The sequence below is a fragment of the Fonsecaea monophora genome (genome assembly GCF_001642475.1).
Source record: "Fonsecaea monophora strain CBS 269.37 chromosome Unknown Scaff96, whole genome shotgun sequence".
NCBI lineage: Eukaryota > Fungi > Ascomycota > Eurotiomycetes > Chaetothyriales > Herpotrichiellaceae > Fonsecaea > Fonsecaea monophora.
Genome location: NW_019174027.1, coordinates 95,669 through 118,181, shown reverse-complemented (window position 1 = coordinate 118,181; position 22,513 = coordinate 95,669). Strand labels below are relative to the sequence as shown.

The following is a 22,513-nucleotide window of genomic DNA, read 5'->3' as shown; positions in this document are numbered from 1 at the left end:
TCGTGGCTTGAGGGGGGTATCTGATGCCAGCTTTTCTGAGAATTCTGACGCGTTGTTCAGTGGTGCGAGGGCTCTCGGGAAGAATCTTCGTGGTCCATTCTTCGTAAACCCTCGATGCTTCTCAATGTACCAGGAAGTTTGCTCTGCTTTGGACCTCTTCACAATGAACATGATGCTGCTTGTTTCGAAAGGGGTGGAAAATAAAGGCCAACATGTCTTCCCATGGGCAGCGGACCGAACTCAATGCACACCAATGAGAACTTGGAAGTAACGAGAAAATAAATGGGCGTCTTCGGTCCCCCCGAGGGTGTGGGACAGTCCAGCCGAGAAATCCATATTTGTACAACTGCTAATTATTTCAGCTTCCTAAAGAAACGCCTCCCGCTGCGCCAAGCCTTACCTCTATATTAAAGCGGAGATTTCAGCCTTGTCAGGTGACAAGATTCATGTGATCAAGCCTTTCCAGGTGACAAGATTCATGTGATCAAGCCTTTCATGATACATGAGTTCGGAATTCTCGTAGGAATAGAGAACAGCACCAATGCAATCAACCCTAACCCACAATGGGGCCAGGTTTTTGCAGAACCGATGCATGATGTTCGCTGGTTGTAGAGCAACCTCGAGCGACCGACTGCGATTCTACACCTGTGTCCCTGGAAGCGTGTTATCTAGTCATTGTGTGAAGGCAAGACCGAACGGGGGCAGGACCGAATGGGGGAGACGCGTGAGACAGTTGCACAGCAATGAAAATACCAAATGTGATTGATCGTGAATTGGTCTTCCTTTTAGAGATCTATGTTGACATCTCTTCTTAGCTTCCTAGGGAGGTTGAGCCCGAGACAAGCACAGCCAGTCCACATCTCAATTGTGCCCGGTGTAGAAAGCCATTTCTCACAACATGCAAAATCAAACTGCGCCTAGCACATGTCTGCCCACCTCCTCCGCCGGTTCAACTCTTCAATTAGCGCCCAGCCAATCTTTCTTCCCAATGCCAACTCCTTTCATCCTCAAGATATCATAGGCCGTAACAGCATGGAAGTAGAAATTCGGCACGGCAAATGCATTGACGTACGTTAGCCCATCAAGCTTCTTGCCCTGGAGCTCGATCTCGTGACCCGCTTCCTTGCCCTCAAAATCCTCCCGCTTGACCGCTTCAAGGAAGTCAATGGTCTTGGTGATCCGAGCTTGCAATTCGTCAAAGGTCTTCTCGTTGTCTTCCCACGGCACGTTCTGCACACCAGCGACGCGCACGGCGACGAATTTGGCGGTATTGGAACATGTCTGGATTTGGAAGGGGAGCATGTGCATGTCCGGAGCTATGCGAGCTTCGAGGAGCTCCGAGTGCGGGATACCTTTGGAATCGGCAAAGGCCTCTCCTTTCTTGAGGAGGCTGGAGAGATTGCGAAGCGTGCGGATCATGGCCACGACGGTGGTATCGTAGAGGTTGAGTGGCGCCATGGTGTTCGAGGTCAGGGAGAGGGAGGTGTGCCCGGTTGGCTTGGCTGACCTTTTAAGAGACTGTTCTGCAGATGGAGATACCGCTGGTTTCCTACTGTGCTGCGACGTGTTTAAATATGTAGGTCTCACTCGTGTATTTCCTGCTCCATCAAGGGCTTGAAACTGCGCCTAATCAGACGTTGATTTGTCAGCCGCACCAACCTTCCAGTGCTCTTTCCCAAACTTGGGGGACTTTTTCCATCTAAACATTTGGACCATCAGGCGTATGTTGCAGCCATTTCCACCGTTTATTGGTCGCAGTGGCCGCACCAGACAAATCGATCCTGCTCACGGAGCATACATTCCTCCGAGCAAATGAGAACGAGGCAACATTGCCGCGGCTATGTTTCAATGAAGCTGCCTCGTCTGCCTATGTGTGAATGGCCTTTGATGTTGAAGATCAGGCTATGATATGACAAGGCTGCGAGAGGCAGGATCAGTGGCAACACGTCTCACTCGAGGGTCTTTAGTCTTTCCTGGGGAAGCCTGGTCGTTATCAGTCGATGGCGTTGATGGCGTCATTCGTCAGTGTCTGATGATAAGCCGGTGTTTAGCCGGGAAGCCGTGGTCAGCCTGACTCGCTGCTCGCTTGAGTCCATCAGCCCTTTAGACGCAGTCACTCTGTATATTCCACCATCACGTCTATCACCACCTATTCTCTACCTCAGTATGAGACGATTACTGGTTCCATGTTCGTAATAGAAGCACCATGATCATAACGCACTCACCTACGCTACCACGACCGCAGAGATGGCACAAGCGCGCCAGGTCATCTTCCGCATCTTCTACAGCACCTCGTTCACCGCCGTCTTCCTAATTCTCATTGTTGTCGTTGCTGTCACCCCCGCCGATACGCTGTATGAGTCCTATAAGCGCCGGCGTCTAATCGACATCTTCCTCATTGCCGGCGACTATGTTGTTACGGCTCTATTGGCCATCCTGATCTATGCTTCGCGGCTGTACACAAATCGTTCGGTGCTTAAGGACATTCCGAAAACATATATGCCCATTGAAAAGGAGGACTTACCGGGACGACGAGTGCATAGGCTTATTCAGGAATGTCTGGAGAAGAGTGCGGTGATTGCATATCAAGCCCGACCGAGGAGTCGGAGGATTGAACATGACACCATTAATATCGGGACGAGGATGCTCGCTTTAACAAACACGCAGCCCGATACAGACCGCGATGCTGAGCCGAGTTGGGGGAAAGTGGCGCACCCTGGCTGGTCATCACCAGCTTCCCAGGAGTTGCCAGGACTCGAATATTGCACCGTCGTGGACGAGTTGATTGACCTGATCGAAGCCAAAGCCGTCAGCCTCGCTCCCATCGACCCGCACGCCCGGCCCGATCCAGATGGCACGCCAATGCCTGATCCGCGAGTCATTGATCAGCTCGCCCGGAGTGGAAACATGGGTATGAGAGCTTACCTCCAGTATCTTATCAATATTGGCGTCGTACTGGATAACTCTCTAACGGTGGCGTTTCTCGCGGCATACGAACGCGCCCGGTTTTCCTCCGAACCATTAAGCGATGAAGATTTCCAAAGCTTGATGCGCATGTTTGCCGAGTTACTCCGCAATATGAACCCGGTTGATGTTGAGCTGCTCGATCTCGAGGACGGCTCTGACCAGTCTTCTCAATTTGAAACTTCCAGCTTAATCCATCGGAAGCCATCCTATCGTTCTCGTCAACAAGCAGAAACCTCATCCATTCCGTCCACCTACTCAGCTTCCGGCTCCGTACGCCACCACAAACTTCCGCCACGCCGTATCTCGGAAGACTCAGCCCCTTCCCTCACTTCCACTGAACAAGACCACCACCATCTCGAGGACCACACATTGCCAGAATCGGGTACCGGAGCAGACGACCAACATGTTGAGAGACATCAGGACACGGATAATTCGCAATCTTTTAGCGCCGAACCTAGCCGAACTTCACGTTCTCGCTCGAGACAGAGACCTGGTCCTTCAACGACAGGGTCGAGCTCAAGGATGTTTTCCGCGGTGTCACGAATGAGCTCGCATTCTGATATTTCAAGAGCCGACTCTGGGCAATCGAACACTGGGTCTGTCGTACGTCACGATCTGACTCGACAGTCTTCCAGGACGTCGAGGAGAAGCAATAGAAGCGGGAACGGGTTTCCCGTTATCCGACTTACCGCGCAAGGGGAAGACGGCGACGCTCCGCATGGACTACCGTATCGAATCGAGCTCCCCACAGGGCGGTAGCCACCGAGGCGAAACAAGATCGAGGTTCGCTAGTATGTCACTCGAACATAACGATTTAATGATCTGGAATGCACGGTCCCCGAGGGTAACAACGGATCTGTTACCCAGTTTGCATGTAGTTGGACAGGGCCCTTTTTTTGGACAGACATGAACAAAAGCTAGATATAGATGTAATGTATATATATGTAAAAGGTAATCAACAGTCTTTACCCCTGCTGCTGCTACAGCGGTGCCCTTGACGATTGATTGACGATGAAGTCAACTGTCCCTCTACACTCTTAGTACACTTTAGAAATCACTTTCCTCACACAGGACCTTCAACTCGGCTCGACTCGACTCACCTTCTCAGCTACTGTCGAAAACGAATAGTGATAGATAGAAATGCATCGATCGACATTTCTGAGTGGAAAAGGGGGCGACGATGATTCTCGGGAAATAGATACATAGGTAAGTAGATAGATAGATCGAGAGAAGAATCGTCGCAATACCGAATGGGTCGAAGAAAAAGGACATGGACAGGAAGTGACGGATACCGTGGTGGATTCCTCAAAGTGAGAGAATCGCGAAATTATTGATTGTTAAATCACACACTGGTACTCGTTGGAGCATATCCATATCCAGCCCGTATCTATCCAGGACCAGACAAAGCTCGCATAATGGTATTTAAAAGACATAGGTAGACATAACTCAGGTGTCCAGCCACAGCGACATCTGCTCGTCTTCGTCTCTGACGGCTCCCCTCCCATTGAATCCTGGGAAGCACTTCAAAAGCTCATCCGCTTCATCCGGCGTCACGCTCTCCTCCAACATCTGCGTGGCCATGGCGACCGTCTCGTCGCTGATATATTTATCCACCACGAACCCCTCAGAGAAAGCGAGTCGTGTGAGCACCACCCGGTGTCTATGCACCCCACCATTGATTACCGACAGCTTTTCTGGCAGTTGGATGGCGGAGCCGTGGAGCTGCAAAAGGTGATAGAGAAGGAAAACGGTTTTATTGATCAGAGAGGCGTACAAAGTGTGCGTAGTTGGATGGAGCGAGTACATTGCCGAGACTTGGTCGTACAAGCTGCGGACAATGCGCGCGATGGCATTCGTGTCATTTGCGATAAGAAGGCTGCCGTGATGGGAGGGATCATCATGCGGATGTGGAGACGACGTTATTCCTATTTTAATGAGGAGGTCCATGGCTTCGATCCGTAGTTGGCAGAAATCCTGGGCCGTGTACCTAGCAACACCTTCATCGACATTGGGCGTTTCTCTAAGGAGAGAACAGATTCGACTCATCAACCAGTGTTCGACCTTTGATTGCGGGCCATCGACACAGATGCTGCCGAATGTGGAAGGGAGGATGCTTGTGGCAAGTAGTCGCAGCATGAGTGCTATATCAGATATTGGCTGCCAGGCGTTAAGCATCATCAGGATGAATTCGTGGTCCACAAGACGCCACAAAAGAGCAATCAGGTCTGGATCGTCTGACACAGCGTAGGCGACTGTGAGCATGAGCTCCAAGCAGCTCGTCCCATCAACCTCAGGGTTTAGAACCGATTGAGGCGTCTGGCGGATCTTACCATATGTCGTGTGATTCACTGGTGAGTGTTGAAAGCGTTTCTCGGCATTGATCGTGATGGTGGACTTCAGGACTGGGATCATGGCAGTAATAATGCCCGAGTCGATAAGGAGCATATCGAGATCGATGATCTGGCTTGCCATCTCTCGTAAGGTGGCAATCGGGCTATAGTATTGTTCTTTCAATGACTTGGACCACATATCTAGCAAGAGTTGAAGCAAGTCGGCGGTGAAGCGTTTCCCCCCGAGCTGAGCAATACCCTCCCATAAAGTCCCTGAGAATGTTTTGGACGGGTCCGAGGGAAAGGCGAATTTGAGCAAAGCCTCGAAGACTGGCTCCTTAGAGCTGGTGAGGCGATACTCGATGATAGATTGCAGGAACTTGAGGTTGTGTTCCGCTTGTTTGTCTTTCCGTACAATGGGGATAATGGGCTCTATAGATTGCAACGGATGCGGCGGAGGCGGCATCTCATTTTGGCTCGCAGTGCTGCTAGGCCTCAAAACAAGCGGCTTCACAGGACTTGGCCGGTCAGGTTTTCGCTTTCGCTTGCCTGCTGCCGTTGGTGTCGGCGGCTTGGAACGTCCCGCAGATTTCGAAGGCGACATGAGCATAATATCATCATCATTGAAACCGTCCCTGAGAGAGCTCGCGACGCCGCGCTTGGGAGTTGTCGTAAGGTCTGCATCCCTCTCCGCCTGTTTATCCTTCAAACGTTGCCTGAGGGTCTTGGTCTCCTGAAGGCCTTGATTGTGTTCTTGCTTGAGGAACTGGAATTGAGTGGTAATATTATGATTCTTTTCAGTCAAAGCGTTGAGGGCAGCAGTATGTTTTGCAGATTCTTCTTCCATTGACTTTTTCAGAGCGCCAATTTGTCGGTCGTAGACTTTGCTTTCTTTCTCAAAGTTCGCTCGAATGATAGATATCTCACCCTTTTGCATGGAGACTGTGTCTCTGACAGCTTGTAACTCCCGAGCAAGTTCTTCCCGTTCTCGGAGCAGTTCATCGACACGGCTGTGGGAAGTATCACGAGCAGCCGTGCCGGTTTGTCGCGACGGAGTGTCCAACGACATTTCGTCCAGTCTTGTTGCAGCCCCATGATTGAGACCATGTGCTGAAGCTGCCTCGAATGAAACTCTCTGATGTCCATCGTCCGCCTCGTCGACCGGTGGACGGGGGACAGCACCATGGGTTTGGCCATACCGTTGTTGGCGGAATTGTGCTCTCTGAGCAGTCTCGCTGAGTTGATTTCGACGTATAGGATAAGAATCTTGATATTCTACTGGGGTGGGCACGCCCTCTTCTCCAACCAGCTCAAAGCTATCATCGTCCTCGGTCGCATATCTCTGAATAGCTGGATGCGCACACGGGAACCGAGCATTGGATTGTGCAAGAGGTTGAATCTTCGACTGCGACAAATTTGTGGACCGGTGCGCAGTGAGAGGGACATGTTTGGATGCTTGCGTTCTCTGGGTCGATAGGATGGCATGGTATTCTAGTTGCTGTAAAGCGGACTCCGATAGATTGTCGAAATCATCGTCGTCGAAAAGATCGGTCTCGTCTTCGTTGTCGTCCATGCCACTCATGTTTGACCTCCATTGAGGAGCGCAATAGAACTAGAGAGTGACACAAATGGCATAAGTTCACGTGTCGAGGCTCTTGTTGTGCCTGGCAGTTGTGTGAAGGCACACAGCGTTCGATCAAAAACGCGGATTCGACGCGCGATAGCGAGGGGTATTGTTAGAGACGAGTGTCTCTAGTGGTTGTTTCAGTGTTAGCGAAGGGCGAAGTTGTGAAGGGTGCATTAGCGGGTGCGGATGAGCCTAGTGAGGATCACCAGCCAGTGACAAGCGCCCGGAACAATCACAACTCCGAGCATCATTTCTCAGGTTGTAATGCCTAGATTTAAGGGTCCTTGGGGCAGTGGCTCCAATGCCTGCAGCGGGGTTTTGCTGCATGACGCAAATCTAGCTCCAAGGAATAAGCTGGCCTACCTTGTTACCCTGTTTGCCTGTTCCAATTACTTTTTGGGGGCCCGACCTGGTCCCAAACTTGGTTGATTTGAGATCATCTTTCATTTACTGTCCTACAGTACATACTGATCTGTCACTCACCGTCGGCGTATCCTTTGCTTACTACTGATCTAGCAGAGACGCCTATCCATGCACAAACAAGAATAAGATCAAGACCTCCAGCTGCGATTAGTGTTGCTCCTGAAAAGCCCGTCTCAGGCAGCCAGCCATCAAGCACGTGTCAAGCGAGGCATCCCCTCTCCTTCTCATCCTGCGACTTCCATCTTCAACCAGCGCATCACCCCTGACGCAGAAGGCACAGCATTCTTCCTGCGGCTCTTCCACGCCGCGCACAAGGAGCTATGCCCCGGCAAAAGGGCGTCAAGTTCCAGCATCGGTCGAACAGCAATGGCAACGGCAACGGCAACGGCAATGGTAATGGAAACCACCACCGTCGACAAAGCTCTTCCGCTACTAGCGACTCTGCCTCTGAACCCCCGAGCCCTCAGAGAGATCACCACAACAGCAGCACTAATGGAAATATTGTGAAGGGCGAAAAGCCAGATCAAGCGTCCGAGTACGAGAAAAAGAAGCAGACTTTTATAACACGGACAATATGGACACTGGCGATGATAGGTGGTTTTTTCGGCGCAATGTTTGCGGGTCACGTCTATGTCCTAATGGTCATTACTGCTGTCCAGATCGTTTCCTTCAAGGAGGTGATCGCTATCGCGCAAGTTCCGACCAAGCAGAAGAATCTCCCTTTGACAACCTCTTTGAACTGGTACTTCTTGGCTATCACCATGTACTTCCTGTACGGCGAAAGCGTCATCTATTACTTCAAGCACATCCTGTTGGTGGATAAAGTCTTGCTGCCTTTTGCGACCCATCATAGGTTCATCAGCTTCATGATGTATATATTCGGTATGTGTCGAAGGTCTGGTGGTCCCGTGTTCCAATGCTTACCCTTTGATAGGATTCATGTCCTTTGTCGCCTCGCTGCGGAAAAACTATTATCGGTTTCAGTTCGCCCAGTTCGCCTGGACTCATATGGCACTCTATCTGATTGTCGTCCAAGCACACTTCATGATGAATAACGTCTTTGAAGGCATGATATGGTTCTTCCTTCCCGCGTCGTTGGTCATCACGAACGATATCTTTGCATACATCTGCGGCATCACCTTTGGCCGTACCCAACTTATCAGCCTCTCGCCTAAGAAAACTGTCGAGGGATTTGTTGGAGCTTGGATCTGCACAATCTTCTTCGGCTTTGCGCTCACCAACATCCTGATGCGCTACAAATATTTCATTTGTCCCGTCAACGATCTCGGTGCAAATATCTTTACTGGTCTCGAATGCGACCCCAATCCGGTTTTCAAAGCCTACCCGTACAACATCAAAGACTGGACTGGCTTCGACTACACATTCTGGATCGCCCCTATACAGTTCCATATTCTTGTCTTTGCATCATTCGCTTCGCTGATCGCTCCCTTTGGAGGTTTCTTCGCCTCGGGACTGAAGCGAACCCTTAAGATCAAAGATTTTGGCGACAGTATCCCGGGTCACGGAGGTATGACTGATCGCATGGACTGTCAATTCATCATGGGTTTGTTTGCCTACATGTACTACCAGAGCTTCATTGCTGTGTATAAGACGTCAGTGGGCGGTGTGCTCGAGACCGCCATTATGGGCCTCACCCCCGAAGAGCAGGTGGAACTTGTGAGGAGACTGGGGTGGTACTTACAAGGCCAGGGCATTATCTCGGATAAGGTAAGTTATGAACGTCTAGTCTTCTGGCTCGCTTGACTGACACAATCGTCTCTAGATTGGACAATGCTTGGACCTGGCTCTTCCCAAGAGATGAAGACGACGGAGCGACAAGACATGGTTCTTTTCTAATTCTTTCCATCGTGAACCCTGAAAACTGCCGAAAGCGTCGCAAGCCATTGTATCTGGACTAAGCATAGCGGTGGAGTCCGGGCCCTGGTTTGTGTATGTGTGCGTGTGTCGGAAATGACGGGGCCTCGGAATTTTTGCATTGATGTCTCCATCTTTTAATGGGAGATTATGATGGCTTTGGGTTTGCATGTCGATCGCAGACCAGATAAAACTTGTTCTATCTTCTCGCTGGCCGATTGGGCACTGATTTGCAGAGTCCCGGGAAAGGTCTGAATTGGACGAGATCCGGACCTTGATGTAAAATTGTGAAGTGCTGTTAATGTTTGTTGACGATTCGGTATCTTTGGGCATCGGGGATATGATCGTCACGATGCATATCCCATAGAGACACGCGCAATATAGCACGTCAAAAAGCGAATTCACCTCAACCCTGTCCTCTTCCTCTCCCACGACCGTGCCCTCTTCCGCCACCCCTTCCCTGTCCACCGCCCACTCGTCCACGATCACCTCCTCCCCTTCCACCGGTACCGTGACCAGCTTGCCCACCCCGACTACCACGCTGTCCACCACCCTGCTGATGTTGTTGCTGTTGTTGTTGCTGCTGTTGTTCTCTCGCGAATTCGATGACTTCTTCTGGAACTCGGAGATATTTGATCTAGGTTGAATAGTCAGTTGACAGAACATGTGATCCACAAAGCACCTCTTGATGGTCAGGGAGAGCTGGCGCAGAGCTCAAGCTACAGCTGGGGCACGCAACCCATCGGATAGAGCATAGCAAGACACATTGCGACAGTCGCACAAACGGAAAATCAAGACGCACATTATTTCCCCTCACATAACATTCTGGGAGTCTCCAGAATCTGTCTCCTTCCGGACTCGTCTGCACGACTTCCTTGAGCGTCAGGTTCATCCACGTGTCGCAGTTTACTAGATGGCCATTGAGAGTTTCGCCGTTCTTCAGTTCCACTAGCATGGGGTGGCCTTGTGCTGCCGTCAGGAGTCCGAGGGGCAGCATTGTTGTCACGAGTTCCACCGGACTGAATTCTCCTTTGATCCGTCTTCAACTTGCGCCCAGATGTTTTGCGATATGGCGCTTTTCGAGGCCGGCTGTAAGAAGCGGGCGACGGTGGCTGTGGTTTTTGGGGTTATTAGTGGGTGGTCAATAGGGTGATGGTTTATTTTGATACACTACGCCTCATTGGCAGCAAGAGGAAGAACCTGGAACCATGACTCTGATTCTTGGCGTCATGGTTTACATAAGCGCGACCGTCACGTGGTAAGGCACGTGAGTGGCAGGTGGTTAATTGCAGAAACAGTTGCGCAGATTATGACAAGCAGTTGTAGAAATCCACCCAGTTCTCGATAGGACGACAATACAGACAACAAAAGCCGACATCAGAGGGCCACAGCCTCGAGCACGACGACGATTAGTTTTACTGGCCCGCCAGCATTGTGAACCCATGTCTCCCCCCTAATCCCACGCGTCAGACTCGGAGCCGGAGGGTCGACGTGGCCGAGATGTCGTCGGGGCTGTGCACCGTGCCCGTCTCCGATGGAGCAGCCAAACCTCGAAACGCCCAAGTGGCGTCTGGCGCCGCCATCCGCTTCCTCTTCTTCTACTTCTACTCTTTCGTCAGGCCCAACCTCAGGCTCAGGCTCCAGCCAAAAAAACGAAACATTGCCAGTCTATCCTGTATTCACGCCCACCGTCCGCTCTTTTCCTCTTCGATTCTTGATCCTCATCCGCGACACACTTCAGGCATCTGAATATGGAGTTGTGAGGCAAAAAAGTGAGCTGTTTGCTCCCATTTTCTAGTGGGGAATGCCATACAATTTGAACAATACTCTGTACAATTGGACCTCGAGTGTTTGATTCCCGGCTATAGTCCCACTCATTCGAATCGTCTGTCGCCCTGTTTCAATCTCTGGGCTGAAGATGAGGTCTTCATTCTTTCGCGGGGCTACTTTGTTTTCTGTGCTGGCGTCGGCATCTGCGTTTCCTGCTTCGTCGTCTGGTGCATCTCCAAAGGACATAACGACTGTTGCTGGTACAACAGGTAGTGGACATCACTCTCACGATCCGGCTGTTAGCTGACCAGCCAATAGACCCTGGTCATCTATCCATACACTTCTACGCTCCCTGCCACGAATGTTTCGATGATGCAAAGGATGGAGTGGTACGTCGGATGGACTTGGTCCCGTCTTTGGCTGTAGTTATTGACCTTGGTGTTCACAGGAGCTGACCCTCGAGATCGACTCTGCGGAAGAGGAGTGCTCTGATACTCCCCCGCGCTTGAATGGACATTCTCTCATTCCGTCGAGAGCTGGCAATGATGTTGCCAATGGTCAGATTTCCTTTATTTCAAAGTCTTCAGATGGCTTAGCCGAGCGCGAGGTCAATGCTTCTTGGGAGTCAACCTGTTTGAAGGGCGAAGCCTCGATAATTTCCGTTCGATTTGAGAGCATCGTCGGAAATCATCCCTTCAAAGACACTTCTGGATTTGCCACCTCCTTCAAGCAAAAAGGGCAACCTTCTGTCTTGCGTCTTCAAGACAAACCCGTTGCTCGCATATCAGAAAGCCTCTGTGATGATTGGCTCCTATCAGAGGATCGAAGACTTTCTATCACTCCCAATGCCTCGAACCTTGCCTCGTCCTCTGACACCTCATTACAGGCCGAGTATTCCCAGCTCGAAGAGTTGATCAGTGAAATGGGAACACTTCACGAACAAATACGCGCAACGGAGACAAAGATTATTTCTCTTCTCAAGCAAGAGTTCAAAGCTTGCTCAAGCATGAAATGCTTGTGGAATACCGCCATGAGTGAAGCCCCAACCATTGCCAAACTCATTAGTTCTCACTTTTCGCACCATAGCAATCGACATGGTGGTTGTCGAGATGGCGATGCACAGTCACCCTGTTCTGCGGATGACCAAGATAACCTTGCGCTCGGCGACAGTCTACATGAAGGCGAAGCAGAAGAAGTGTCTGCTGCAGTCGAAGGCGACGAATCTGCACAAGTGTCTCAGACGCCAGCGGCGGCTCCAGTTACTACACCTTCACCAACTCCTCCACCAGAACCGACTTCCCCTCCAAATGAACAAAATGACCATCGGCCCCATTTTCCATTCATGGGTGGAGATCATCCTCCATTTCGACCACCTCACGGTCCGCCTCCAGGATTTCATTTCCCTGGGGGACATCATGGTCCGCCTGGCGGCTTCGGCCCTCATGGCCACCCTCACGGTCCACCACCACACTTCCCATCTTTTGCGCCTGCAGAACGGCGTCTCCTGGAATACCGCATTGGATTGGCGATCCTTCTTCTTGTTCTACTTGTTATACTGGCCGGCTTGGTCATCCGTGCCATAGTCCTGTTCCGGGATCCTCGACGACGGGCTGAGCGCGCAGCCCGATGGGAAGAGCGTCGAACCAAGAGACTTTACCGCAAAGCTGCGTGCAAGCATAGATGGAGAACTTGGTGGAAAAGCTTCCTAAACCAGGACACCAGCGACTACGAGGAGAAGCGCGAGATGCTACTTGACCAAGAAGTCGTTATAGAAGAAGAGGACGGCGGATTGCAGAAGGAAATCCGTACGCTTCGAAATGCGTCCGATTTCGTCAGAGATCTATTTTATGCTGAAGAAGGCCGAGCAAGATCGGGGTATCGTGGCCATCGTGATCGGGACGGGTTCGAACCTGCGGAACTCGATGCTGGCATCGGGAGCAGCGGACTTTCCGATATCGCCCCATCTTACGTGACACCTCCACCTCGATATGAAGAAGAGCTCGAAGGAGAAATGGTCGTTGTCGAAGACTTTCGATACACACCCAGCAACACGGATGACACACCAGCGAGCAGCGTTATTGATTGCAGTCCAAGACTGAGTTTGGAGACTGGACGATCAACTATTGTCACAAAAGATACGAATGAGTAGCAACTGCCAGGCGCTCACGTTTTGGAAGAGTCCATTATCAAGGATATTCAGCTATGATGTGCGACACCTGATATGATTATGTCTGGTGTGGATCGCACACTTTTCTTTTGTGTCTCGGATCTTTCACAATATGTATGATACAGCTGGGGAGGTACGGCGTCGTTGCATTGAAGGGACATGGTATAGGGGGACATTGGAGATTTCCGTCCTGCGGTCATTCACCTCACGGGTTATAATCCAAGGATATGGTCATGGTCACCTGTGAGTGAGCCCGATTCTCGGGATGGGAGAAGACGAAATAGTCGATTTTATGAAATTACTCCTAAGCAGACTCCACTTTTTCCTTATATTAATCAGGATATGTCGTAGGATCACGCTCCGAAAGTGAACAGGTCATAGGTACGAGGTATATTGAGACCAATCCACAAGTTCTGGGTGCCGAAGTGCCTGAGGGTACGGAGTTCGACCAGTAGCCGTGCACGACTTTGACTGGCTCCAGGAGCTTTCGATCGCTCTACATACCTTTGAAGAACCCGTTTGTCAATCGTCCCTGTGTACGTCGCTCCGAAGAATTGCCCCTTTCTCTCGTACAAGCGACCACACAGGTCGACCCTTTTGTTTCTCCTTTTTCACGACGAAGTTGTCGCAATGTCGACAATCAGCTTCGCCAACTGATCCGGGGCCGTCGTGTTGGGGCAGTGACCCGTGTCGAGCGTGTGGACATCGACGTCCCTCCCGCTCTCGCGCTGGATCATGTCGATGTAACCCCGCTGCAGGTCCGGGGGGACGATCATGTCGTTGGCGCACATGATAAAGGAGACGGGCACGTGCTTGTAGCCCGGGTAGGTGACCTTGCTGGCGAAGCTGAGGGCCGAGTGGCGGGACATGGTCTTGACGACGGCGACGGCCTTGTCGAAGTCGAGATCCGGGAAGGTCGCTTTGGCGATGGTCTCGATGCCCACGAGTCTCAGGAATCCGTCCTACAAGGACCAAGGAACGCCATGGGTTTCCCCTGGTTAGTAAATTCTCTTTTAGCGTAGGGAGAAAAGTTGAAGGAGGTCTCTCCGGTTGGATCGGGTCGACTCGACCACCACCATGCATCTTTAATCACTGAATTGTGATTGACTTACCTTTCCAGTCTCGACCATTTCAGCCGGCGCTCCTCCTACAAGCTCTGTCAAGGAGCGACCTGCTTCAGGGACATGGGCGGAGAGATACACGATCCTGACAACACCCCCTGGTTGTCCGCGCTCTTGTCGCTCGACTTTGCCCACACCCTTGAGAGATTCCGTCCCCACGACTCCGCCGTAGGAATGTGCCACGACCACGATGTCTTTCCCCCGGTCCGCCAGTTTCTCGAAGATGCCTCGGAAGAAGGTCGCGTCGTCTTCGAGGGTTGCGGGCTCTTCTGGGGGATTACGACTTGTCGACGGGAGGTTGTTGACGAAGACCGCGTCGGAGGAGCCATCGGTCAGCGTTTGGATCTTGTCGACGACTTCGTAGTACATGGACGCTGGGGAAAAGGATCCTGGGATGATGACGATGGAAGGGTAAGAGGGAGCCATTTTTCTGTCACAAAAAGAAAACGAAAAAGAGAAGGGGGGTGAGCTGTGACTTGTCTGATCGTCTCTGTGTGTGGGATGTTTGATGCAATGATGGTATGTAGTTAGACCAGGGAGTCTGTTCTTTGCTTATTGTACTTGCAGTCAACCCAAGAGTGTTGTTGCGTCAGCGACTGCCCGAAGGCCTTTTAGAGAGACGGATATCACAACCCAGGATATTTGTAACACCCTTTCACCTTGCGATGAGATGGTTCAGACAAGTGTTGCTTCCACTCGTGGTCCGCCGTGTGTTCGTCCGCTCCAGCAAGTTTCTATCGACCGAGAATCTACCAAGTATAGACCGCAAGTGTGTGAGTTAGCCCCCTTGGGTGACTTTGTCATACGCTTGGCTCGACATGTATAGGTATCCTTGCGTATGACAGGACTCTGTCAGTGTAACACGGCGCGTCTGGCCTTGCAGGCTTGGCTCTGGTTAATGAGAGGATCTCGCAAAGAATTGGATGTGACGGCCCCCAAACCACTTTGTCGATCTCTGCTGATCCATCATAGGAAACGAACAATAGAAATGAGTTTACATTGCTACCTCGGCCTTACGTGGCCAAGGTGTCATATGTAGCCGCGGTTATGAATTCAGAGAGCAAGTGTGTATTTTGTGACTGAGATGCTTGTTGCTGGTTGATTGGAAATCACTCCCTCGCGATCTTGGATCTGGACGTCATGCAGTGTTTTCGGTGCTGCGTTGCCAGGGGATGCAAGCCGGACATGGAGGCGGTTGATGAAGTACCCTTTCTCCTTCATGGTGTCAATGTACTTTTGCCTGCTTAGTCAAAGACAGTACACACGCTTTGCTCTATTCACGATGATCTCTTGTGCATACGTAAGTCGCCATAGTCTGTGGAAATTCCCTGAGGACGGATCAGTGGCCATGAAATTCATAACCGAGTACTTGTAAACGATGAAACTGCACTCCACATAAAATTTCTCGCCTCTATAGAGATTTCATGCACTAGACCTAAAAATGACATGAGACATTAAAGCGGCATCCACTGAAAATCGCGGCTTGCGCTGCTTTCGCCTACGAGCAATTGGCTGCAGCTGAACTTTTAACCCATTGCTGAAGCCTCATAACCCTCCGACGTCAGCGATGAACAGCCGATGCACAGGTCTTTGATCCATCATGGACTGAAGCAAAGCCTTTGCACCACTACCGCCCTCCGCGGTCGACCTCTGCATACCACTGCGACTCGACTCTTCCAACCTGCCGGCCAACTCAATGGGGGAACAGGCGAGTCGAACCAGGCAAGGAGGCCTGCTAAACCTCGAGAGTCCTCCTCCTCAACCTTGACATTGCTTGCAGACGCAAATTTTCAGGGGTTCCCCCATCTTGATCATGCCCAGGGGCGGCATACGGAGAAGGAGGAAGATCATGGCGTCTTCCGCAGTCAGGATCCGTCAGAGAGTCCGTCATCAACGGCTAGTTCAGGTGTTGCTATAGAAGAGGCTGGAGGGCAGACAAGTGAACACCATAACTCAGGGAATCATCCAGGTCGTGGGCACAACTACGCGAGGCCAGCGGGAGATTCAGGCGAGGAGGGACAGGGTAATCGAAACATACATGTGCATAGCACATCCGGACCTCTCGACGCGTCCTCAACTTTATTGGGCAACCATTCTTCAGGATCCCAACATGGACACGGGAAGCCAACATATCCCCAAAGGCCATACATGAGGAGACTGCGCAAGCCAAAGCGCTTCCGACAACTCTTGTCAGAGGCGAGGACGTCCGGCACGGAAAGCACCACAAGCATTGACTTGAACAGCGGCAGACCCAAGAAGACGTTGAATAGAAACGCATTGAGTACGGCGGTTCTTGAAGCAGAACTGCGGTGGATCGCGAAAAATACACCGCACCCACGAGCTGTGCGCAACATCCTACAAATCTTGATACAAGAGCGGAGAATCAAGCCCACACCTGAACACTATGAGGCACTGATCCTAGGGCAATGTTTCCCCGAGTACGGCTCCATCGAGAACGTCAACTTGATTCTGCAAGAAATGGAACGCGAATCTGTCCCCCTGGAAGTGCCCATTCTTCTCGCAGTATTGACGGTCCTCGCTGTACACCCCGATACACATCTCCGAGCATCGATTGTCTCGCGCCTTGCAAACCAGCAAATTCCCAACTCTGACGCCCATGCCTACCTGAATATCCTCTCTTTAATACGCGAGGGACAGTTAGAACTCGCGACCGTCGAACTCGAAAAGCTTACTCAGCGACCTTCGATCATCGGAGGAGGCAGGGACAGTACTTCCGTCCCGAAATGGCTTTGGACCATCTATATCCACGCAATCTGCGATCTGCGGCATGACTTTGACGCCCTCCTGCAGCTTCTGTACAGGCTCTCTGACTCGGGATTTCTCTTCCCACGGCCTACTTTGCTGCACTTGCTCCACCAGGCGAGTGAACATGGCGATTTACAAGTCACGAGATTTATCTGGTATGGATATGTGACGGGAATGCACATTATTCCTAACGAAGACATGTGCATGGCCGTTCTGCGACTTGCCGCAAAGGAGAAAGACATAAAGTTAGCCGAGTCGGTGGCCGTCGTACTGGAGAGTGTAGCGGGAAACAAGTCTACGGATCCGCCAGACCTGGTGGATCAAAGACCTCTGCCACGGCACGAGGTGATCAAGCTGACATTCGATTCGCCTGAGCTTCTGGGGCATGAGTCCGAGCCTGAATACCAGTACCAGAGGTCAAATTCTGTTCGTAAAGACAGTGGATGCAGTGATACCCAAGCTGTTGGGCCAAGCGTCGCGGAATCCACACAACACTCTTCCTCTCAATCTCAAGCTGACCTTGCAGTCGCTTTCTCAGCGCCACCTGCCCTGCCTAATCCGTCCGATCTACCTCCAAGGCCACGTCCTCTTCCTGCCGAAGCTCTGTCGCTACTTGCTGAGCTGGGAATCACGGGCTTTGAACCCACGACAGACTTGGTCACTGGCAGCAAACGTCTCAGCTTGCACAGTGGCAAACTCACATTACACGGCGGGAGAAACGGACGGAGGAGAAGAAGATCATTGAGAGGCAACATGTACCCGTTGTTTAGGGAAGAAGCCGGGCTTTCTGGTGCTCGGTTTGACCCACGGCTTGCACTGATGCAGGGATGGGATTGGAGAAAGAAATGATGTTTGCGGGAAAGAAGATTTGGGAGAGTGGTCACTCGCAATGCATGTGACGGTTTACGTGGGAGAAGTAGTGTGCTGATTCCTGCTGTACCTAAGCATGGCAGCATGGGTATATCCCTTGGTGGTCTTTTCATTTTGTGGTCATCAGGCTATCTGTATTGGATGCTCTAGTTGTGTGTCGATATTAGCGGATGTCTTTTGATGTTCTTGTATCAAAATTCGAGTTGCTGAACATGTTTCTCTTTCCAGTCGAGAACAGGTGTGCGTTTATAATACTATACCGTATTGCCCGTATGGCCGTATAGCTTCTGATCTATTCTATACCCCTTTTCATCCCTTCCCTTACTCTCTATCACCACCATTTTCATTTCTTTTCTTCCTTGTTCCGCCTCATGTATTACCGCATGACCTCATTACCTCGTGACCTTCCATCTCATTCATTCCTCGTCCCTCCCCCCTGATCCCCATCCTCCGCCTCAGGCAACATGACATCGACCAACCACGGCGCATTCACCGGCCTGTACCGGAGATTCATGATACTCGCGTTGACAAAGAGCGTCTCCGCGCCGAACTCGAGCCCGCGCGCGTCCACGGTCGTTGCGCACCTCTGCCGAATCTGCTCTTCGTATGGGTCGGGCTGGAGGAGTGTTTCGCCGCCGGGGACGTCCTGTTGCGGGTTCTGTGTCTTGTACATGTAGTAGCAGTTGGGGTTGTCCTTGGGGTGGTATGGCGGGTTGGGGAATTGTGAGGGTGAGATGGTTGAGTCTTGTTGGGTTTGTTGTCGCTGTCTCTGCTCGGTCATCGAGGAAGGAAATGAAACATCTTCGACATTGCTACGCCTGGTCGCAGACCCATTCTGTTTCTCTCCCCTGCCCTCTCTTTTCTCAGTCTCGGTCCCATCATCGTGCTCGTCACGACCGACATCACCCCCAGTTATAGACGTGTATCCTCCCTCTCCCCGAATCTCGATCCCAACACCACCCCCATCCTTCCCATCAAACCACCTCTTCCACACCGCCCCCCACGCCTCGTGAATATGCCCAAAGCAATGAATCCGCGGTCGACACCGCCCAACCGCCCTGCGGAGATGGTCACAGCCGACATTCTCCCCGTGATTCACACCGTCGGGCCCGGGAGCCCAGACCTTGTCCAAGATGCCCCTTGGGGGACCGTGGGTGACGACGATGTCGATTTCTCCGTGGTCGGGGACGGGGACTGGAGAGGGTGGTTCATGCTCGATACGATGTCCGTCCCCTTGACCTGCCTGTTCTCCATCTTCATCATCCCCCGTCTCCGGACCCTGACGCCGCGAACAGGGGTGATTAAACCTATCGACACCCCTCTCATACCCAAACGCCCAATTACAAAACTCTGGTTGCCACGCGCTCGCATACACGGTCAAGTGGGCGCCATTCCTCAGCGTAAACGCCGCGACCCCTTCCTCGAGATACCGAATCCCGGCATCCCTCGCCCTTTGACCGGTATACAACTCGCGGATGCGGTCGAGCGCGTCGTCCGCGTATGTGTCGTAATGGGCGTGCAGGCGCGGGAAGCGGGCGTAGTATCCCCTGTCGAGCGTGATGTCGTGGTTTCCCGGGACCACGATCTTGAGCGTCTCGGAGGGGGTGTTCCTGAGTAAGGTCGCGGCGGCTTCGTGCTGCGAAAGCGCCCCGTTCATCGTCAGGTCGCCGCAGTGAATGAGCACGTCGGCCGCGGGGAGCGGGGCCTGGAACGGCACCACCGCCGGCGCCGCCGGAGATGCTCCTTCACCTGGCTGCGAGGGTAGCTGGGCGTGCGTGTCCGATATGATCAGGATGCGGGTGGATATCATCTTCCGCTCTTTTCTTCTCGAGGTGGTCGCCATTCTGATGTGTCTCGGCTCTACCGGTGGCAAGAGAACACAGCAGAAAAAATCTAACACATAGATGATGTCCTTCGCGTCCGCGGTGCTATGGGAGTCCTCGTAGCGGGATGGTACCAAGGGAACAAATTATAGTTATCGCGACCTGCGGCGTAGAGGAGAGAACAGGTGAGTACACTTTTCTTAAGATATAGAGCAAGCTTGTACTTTTGATATCTTTGCACTCCACATGTTGCCATTTAGGTGGACGGCAATCGAATCGATACGAAACAAGAAACCGCTTTTACTGCGCATATGGAAAGTGAATATCGCAGATAGACAATTACTCCATCGTGTTCGGTACCTGGGAGCATTCCATCAAATTGAGATCCATCTTAAAAGGCCCTCGGCGGGCCATTCAGAAATTCAAGTGACAACGGCTGATATCCATCTCACCAAGAGACGGCATGCAAATGATCGAATCGAAACATCCCTGTCAAGACCCGCTGAATGGCCAAATCTGGAAATCCCCAACATCCTCTTCTAAAGTAGCAACGGCACAAATGAATGGTCAGCCCACTTGTAAGAGACCATCTGAGCCATCCTGGAACCACAATCGCTAATGATACACGCTCGAAGAAGAAGACTGGTAATACCTCCTAACCCGCATGTTCGACAATCTCACTGACCAAGGTGCCGTTCTTTATCACACTGCGTATCTGCTCAGGGAACGGCACTTCCTTGCTATCGTCTTCGGATTCATCCTTGGGAGGCAACACCGCATTGATGGCACTACATTTGCTGGTGAAAATCTCCGTGCCTAGACTTTGGTTTGACAAGTAGATCTGAGCTCCGTCCACCTGGTCGAGGAGAATGGTCGGTACCACTCCGTCAACCTGAATCTGAATCTTGGGTGCTTTGATCACGTCCAGGCTGGAGACCAGTGAGTCCACCAGTATTGAAAGACCTGTGCAGTTGTCGATAGAAATCGCGTTGGCCTTGCCGCTGACCTTGAGGACGCATTTATTGCATTTGGAGATTAGAATGCTGTGATTGAGTTCGGCCGGAATTTCAATGATTTCGCTCGGGAGATTTTCAAAGTTTTCGACAATCCACTTGTTCCCATCCAGTTCCTTCCGACCAGGCTTCTTAGACCTCATGCTGTCGGGTTTCTTATTGGGAACTGGAGACTTGCCACGTCCTGTAACGGACGTCTGGGATGCGGATCGATGTGGCACCGTGGAACTGCCTCGCAGTGCCGGGTTTTTGTGTGTCATTTCTGACTTGTCGACCTTCCTCAAGCCTGCCGTGACGGAAGAACCTTGATTGATCTGGTCGAAGACTGCAGACATGTCTCCGCCTTGTGAAGCAGCTCCCGATGGAGGTAGCGGGGGAGCTGGGGGGCCATCGTCGTCGAATTTCGGTAGAGGTGGTGGCGGTGGAGGAGGCGGAGGACCCCCAGCAGCTGTTGGTGCACTGGGGGCAGCCCCGCCGGACTGTATTTGCTTCAGGGCCTCGAGAGCATCAATGCCATCCTTGGTATTCCATGTGAGACCCGTGGGGAAATGCTCCTTCACGTATGCGGCAAGGGATCGAAAGACTTTGTAGTAAGCCTGGATATATTCGACATGTGACTTGTCCCTATCGAACCCTGTCAGCGACACGGACGGAGCAAACTGATCCAGCACCACTTACTTGTCCTTGTACTCTTTCAGAATCTTGTTCCCATCTGCGAGATCCTGTCAGTATCATGGCTTGCAGTTCGGAACGTGACACAGTCCGGAAACTTGTGCCCGAAGTGTGCTAGGTATAAGAGACAGCTTCCGGACTGGAAAGTCACTTACAATATTGAGCTCCTCCAAGTGTATCCGTCACGAAATCACCGGGTCTCTTCTCCACGATCCAGCCCAAGGCCACAATACCTTCTGAAACGGCACTGAGGTGGGTGAACAAAGGAGACGGGCGGTTGGCTTCTCGGATTTCGTCCACAGTTGAAGTATACCGGTGGAGTTCAGTCATCAACTCAGGAGGTTGTGGATCGGGCTTCTTTGCTTTCGCTGCGACGTGGAGGTATGTCCGTTCAGCTTCAAAGGCCGCCTTGACAGCCTTGGCTTGTTCTTCCACGAGACCACCGATCTTCTCACTAGCCTTGACAAAAGCCACAACATCCTCCTCGATGATCTGATTGAAGGCGTCTACCGATTTAGGCAAAGGTTCTGGAGGGGGCGTTGTCTGCTCCGGAGTACCAGCAGCGGACGGCGGAGAGAGAGCAAGGATAACTCCATTGCTTGAAGTGGCTCCTGGACCATCTATGGCTGTTGCGATGTCTTCAAGTCGTGAAGTGGCAGCTTCTAGTCTGGGCCAGGCAACGCAGTTAGCATGGGTTAGATCCATTGAGACCCTGACAGCTGGACGGGAGCGAAGCGAAGCTGGGACACAGAAAAGACCACACACCTCTTGATGAGAGTTGTTAGATTGTGCATAGTCCCTTGCGCCGCCATGGTGAAAGAGTGCACTAAATGATTTTATCCAAAGAATAGGTGGTTACGGATCTTACACAGGATAAGTTGTCGCGGAGTTGTAAGGCAAAGACGCTTCGGCCAAACATTGGTTAGTGAGCCGCAGTTTGCTATGGACGCCCTGCGTCACCGTACAAAATTCCGGTGGAGGACAAAGCATTATGACGCCATAACACTCTCCGCCTCCACAAGCAACAGGACGGATCAGTAGCATCTCACTTGGCCTCAAAAGACCTCCTACCCGCACCAGATCTCTCCA

General features: G+C 51.8%; 9 protein-coding genes across 9 annotated transcripts; 4 read left to right on the top strand and 5 right to left on the bottom strand.

Annotated features, from left to right (window-relative positions):
• Nucleotides 1-957: 957 nt before the first annotated feature.
• On the bottom strand, nucleotides 958-1,458 carry AYO21_09580 (hypothetical protein; the record flags this gene model as incomplete). Its single annotated transcript, XM_022659512.1, has 1 exon — nucleotides 958-1,458. The coding sequence occupies one exon, from the start codon at nucleotides 1,456-1,458 to the stop codon at nucleotides 958-960; it is 501 nt and encodes a 166-aa protein (XP_022508218.1).
• A 789-nt stretch (nucleotides 1,459-2,247) lies between these two features.
• AYO21_09579 (hypothetical protein) lies at nucleotides 2,248-3,726 on the top strand (the record flags this gene model as incomplete). The annotated part of the gene is made up of 1 exon (XM_022659511.1): nucleotides 2,248-3,726. The coding sequence occupies one exon, from the start codon at nucleotides 2,248-2,250 to the stop codon at nucleotides 3,724-3,726; it is 1,479 nt and encodes a 492-aa protein (XP_022508217.1).
• A 687-nt stretch (nucleotides 3,727-4,413) lies between these two features.
• Nucleotides 4,414-6,879, bottom strand: AYO21_09578 (hypothetical protein; the record flags this gene model as incomplete). Its single annotated transcript, XM_022659510.1, has 1 exon — nucleotides 4,414-6,879. The coding sequence occupies one exon, from the start codon at nucleotides 6,877-6,879 to the stop codon at nucleotides 4,414-4,416; it is 2,466 nt and encodes an 821-aa protein (XP_022508216.1).
• A 788-nt stretch (nucleotides 6,880-7,667) lies between these two features.
• Nucleotides 7,668-9,169, top strand: AYO21_09577 (hypothetical protein; the record flags this gene model as incomplete). Its single annotated transcript, XM_022659509.1, has 3 exons — nucleotides 7,668-8,229; nucleotides 8,282-9,075; nucleotides 9,131-9,169. The coding sequence occupies 3 exons, from the start codon at nucleotides 7,668-7,670 to the stop codon at nucleotides 9,167-9,169; spliced, it is 1,395 nt and encodes a 464-aa protein (XP_022508215.1).
• A 1,553-nt stretch (nucleotides 9,170-10,722) lies between these two features.
• On the top strand, nucleotides 10,723-13,141 carry AYO21_09576 (hypothetical protein; the record flags this gene model as incomplete). Its single annotated transcript, XM_022659508.1, has 3 exons — nucleotides 10,723-10,836; nucleotides 11,262-11,381; nucleotides 11,441-13,141. The coding sequence occupies 3 exons, from the start codon at nucleotides 10,723-10,725 to the stop codon at nucleotides 13,139-13,141; spliced, it is 1,935 nt and encodes a 644-aa protein (XP_022508214.1).
• A 629-nt stretch (nucleotides 13,142-13,770) lies between these two features.
• AYO21_09575 (hypothetical protein) lies at nucleotides 13,771-14,706 on the bottom strand (the record flags this gene model as incomplete). The annotated part of the gene is made up of 2 exons (XM_022659507.1): nucleotides 13,771-14,121; nucleotides 14,272-14,706. 2 exons carry the CDS (start codon nucleotides 14,704-14,706, stop codon nucleotides 13,771-13,773), a joined length of 786 nt encoding a protein of 261 aa, XP_022508213.1.
• Nucleotides 14,707-16,428: 1,722 nt separating this feature from the next.
• Nucleotides 16,429-17,895, top strand: AYO21_09574 (hypothetical protein; the record flags this gene model as incomplete). Its single annotated transcript, XM_022659506.1, has 1 exon — nucleotides 16,429-17,895. The coding sequence occupies one exon, from the start codon at nucleotides 16,429-16,431 to the stop codon at nucleotides 17,893-17,895; it is 1,467 nt and encodes a 488-aa protein (XP_022508212.1).
• Nucleotides 17,896-18,328: 433 nt separating this feature from the next.
• Nucleotides 18,329-19,759, bottom strand: AYO21_09573 (hypothetical protein; the record flags this gene model as incomplete). The annotated part of the gene is made up of 1 exon (XM_022659505.1): nucleotides 18,329-19,759. The coding sequence occupies one exon, from the start codon at nucleotides 19,757-19,759 to the stop codon at nucleotides 18,329-18,331; it is 1,431 nt and encodes a 476-aa protein (XP_022508211.1).
• A 635-nt stretch (nucleotides 19,760-20,394) lies between these two features.
• Nucleotides 20,395-22,236, bottom strand: AYO21_09572 (hypothetical protein; the record flags this gene model as incomplete). The annotated part of the gene is made up of 4 exons (XM_022659504.1): nucleotides 20,395-21,376; nucleotides 21,431-21,464; nucleotides 21,580-22,091; nucleotides 22,190-22,236. 4 exons carry the CDS (start codon nucleotides 22,234-22,236, stop codon nucleotides 20,395-20,397), a joined length of 1,575 nt encoding a protein of 524 aa, XP_022508210.1.
• Between the last annotated feature and the right edge of the window lie 277 nt (nucleotides 22,237-22,513).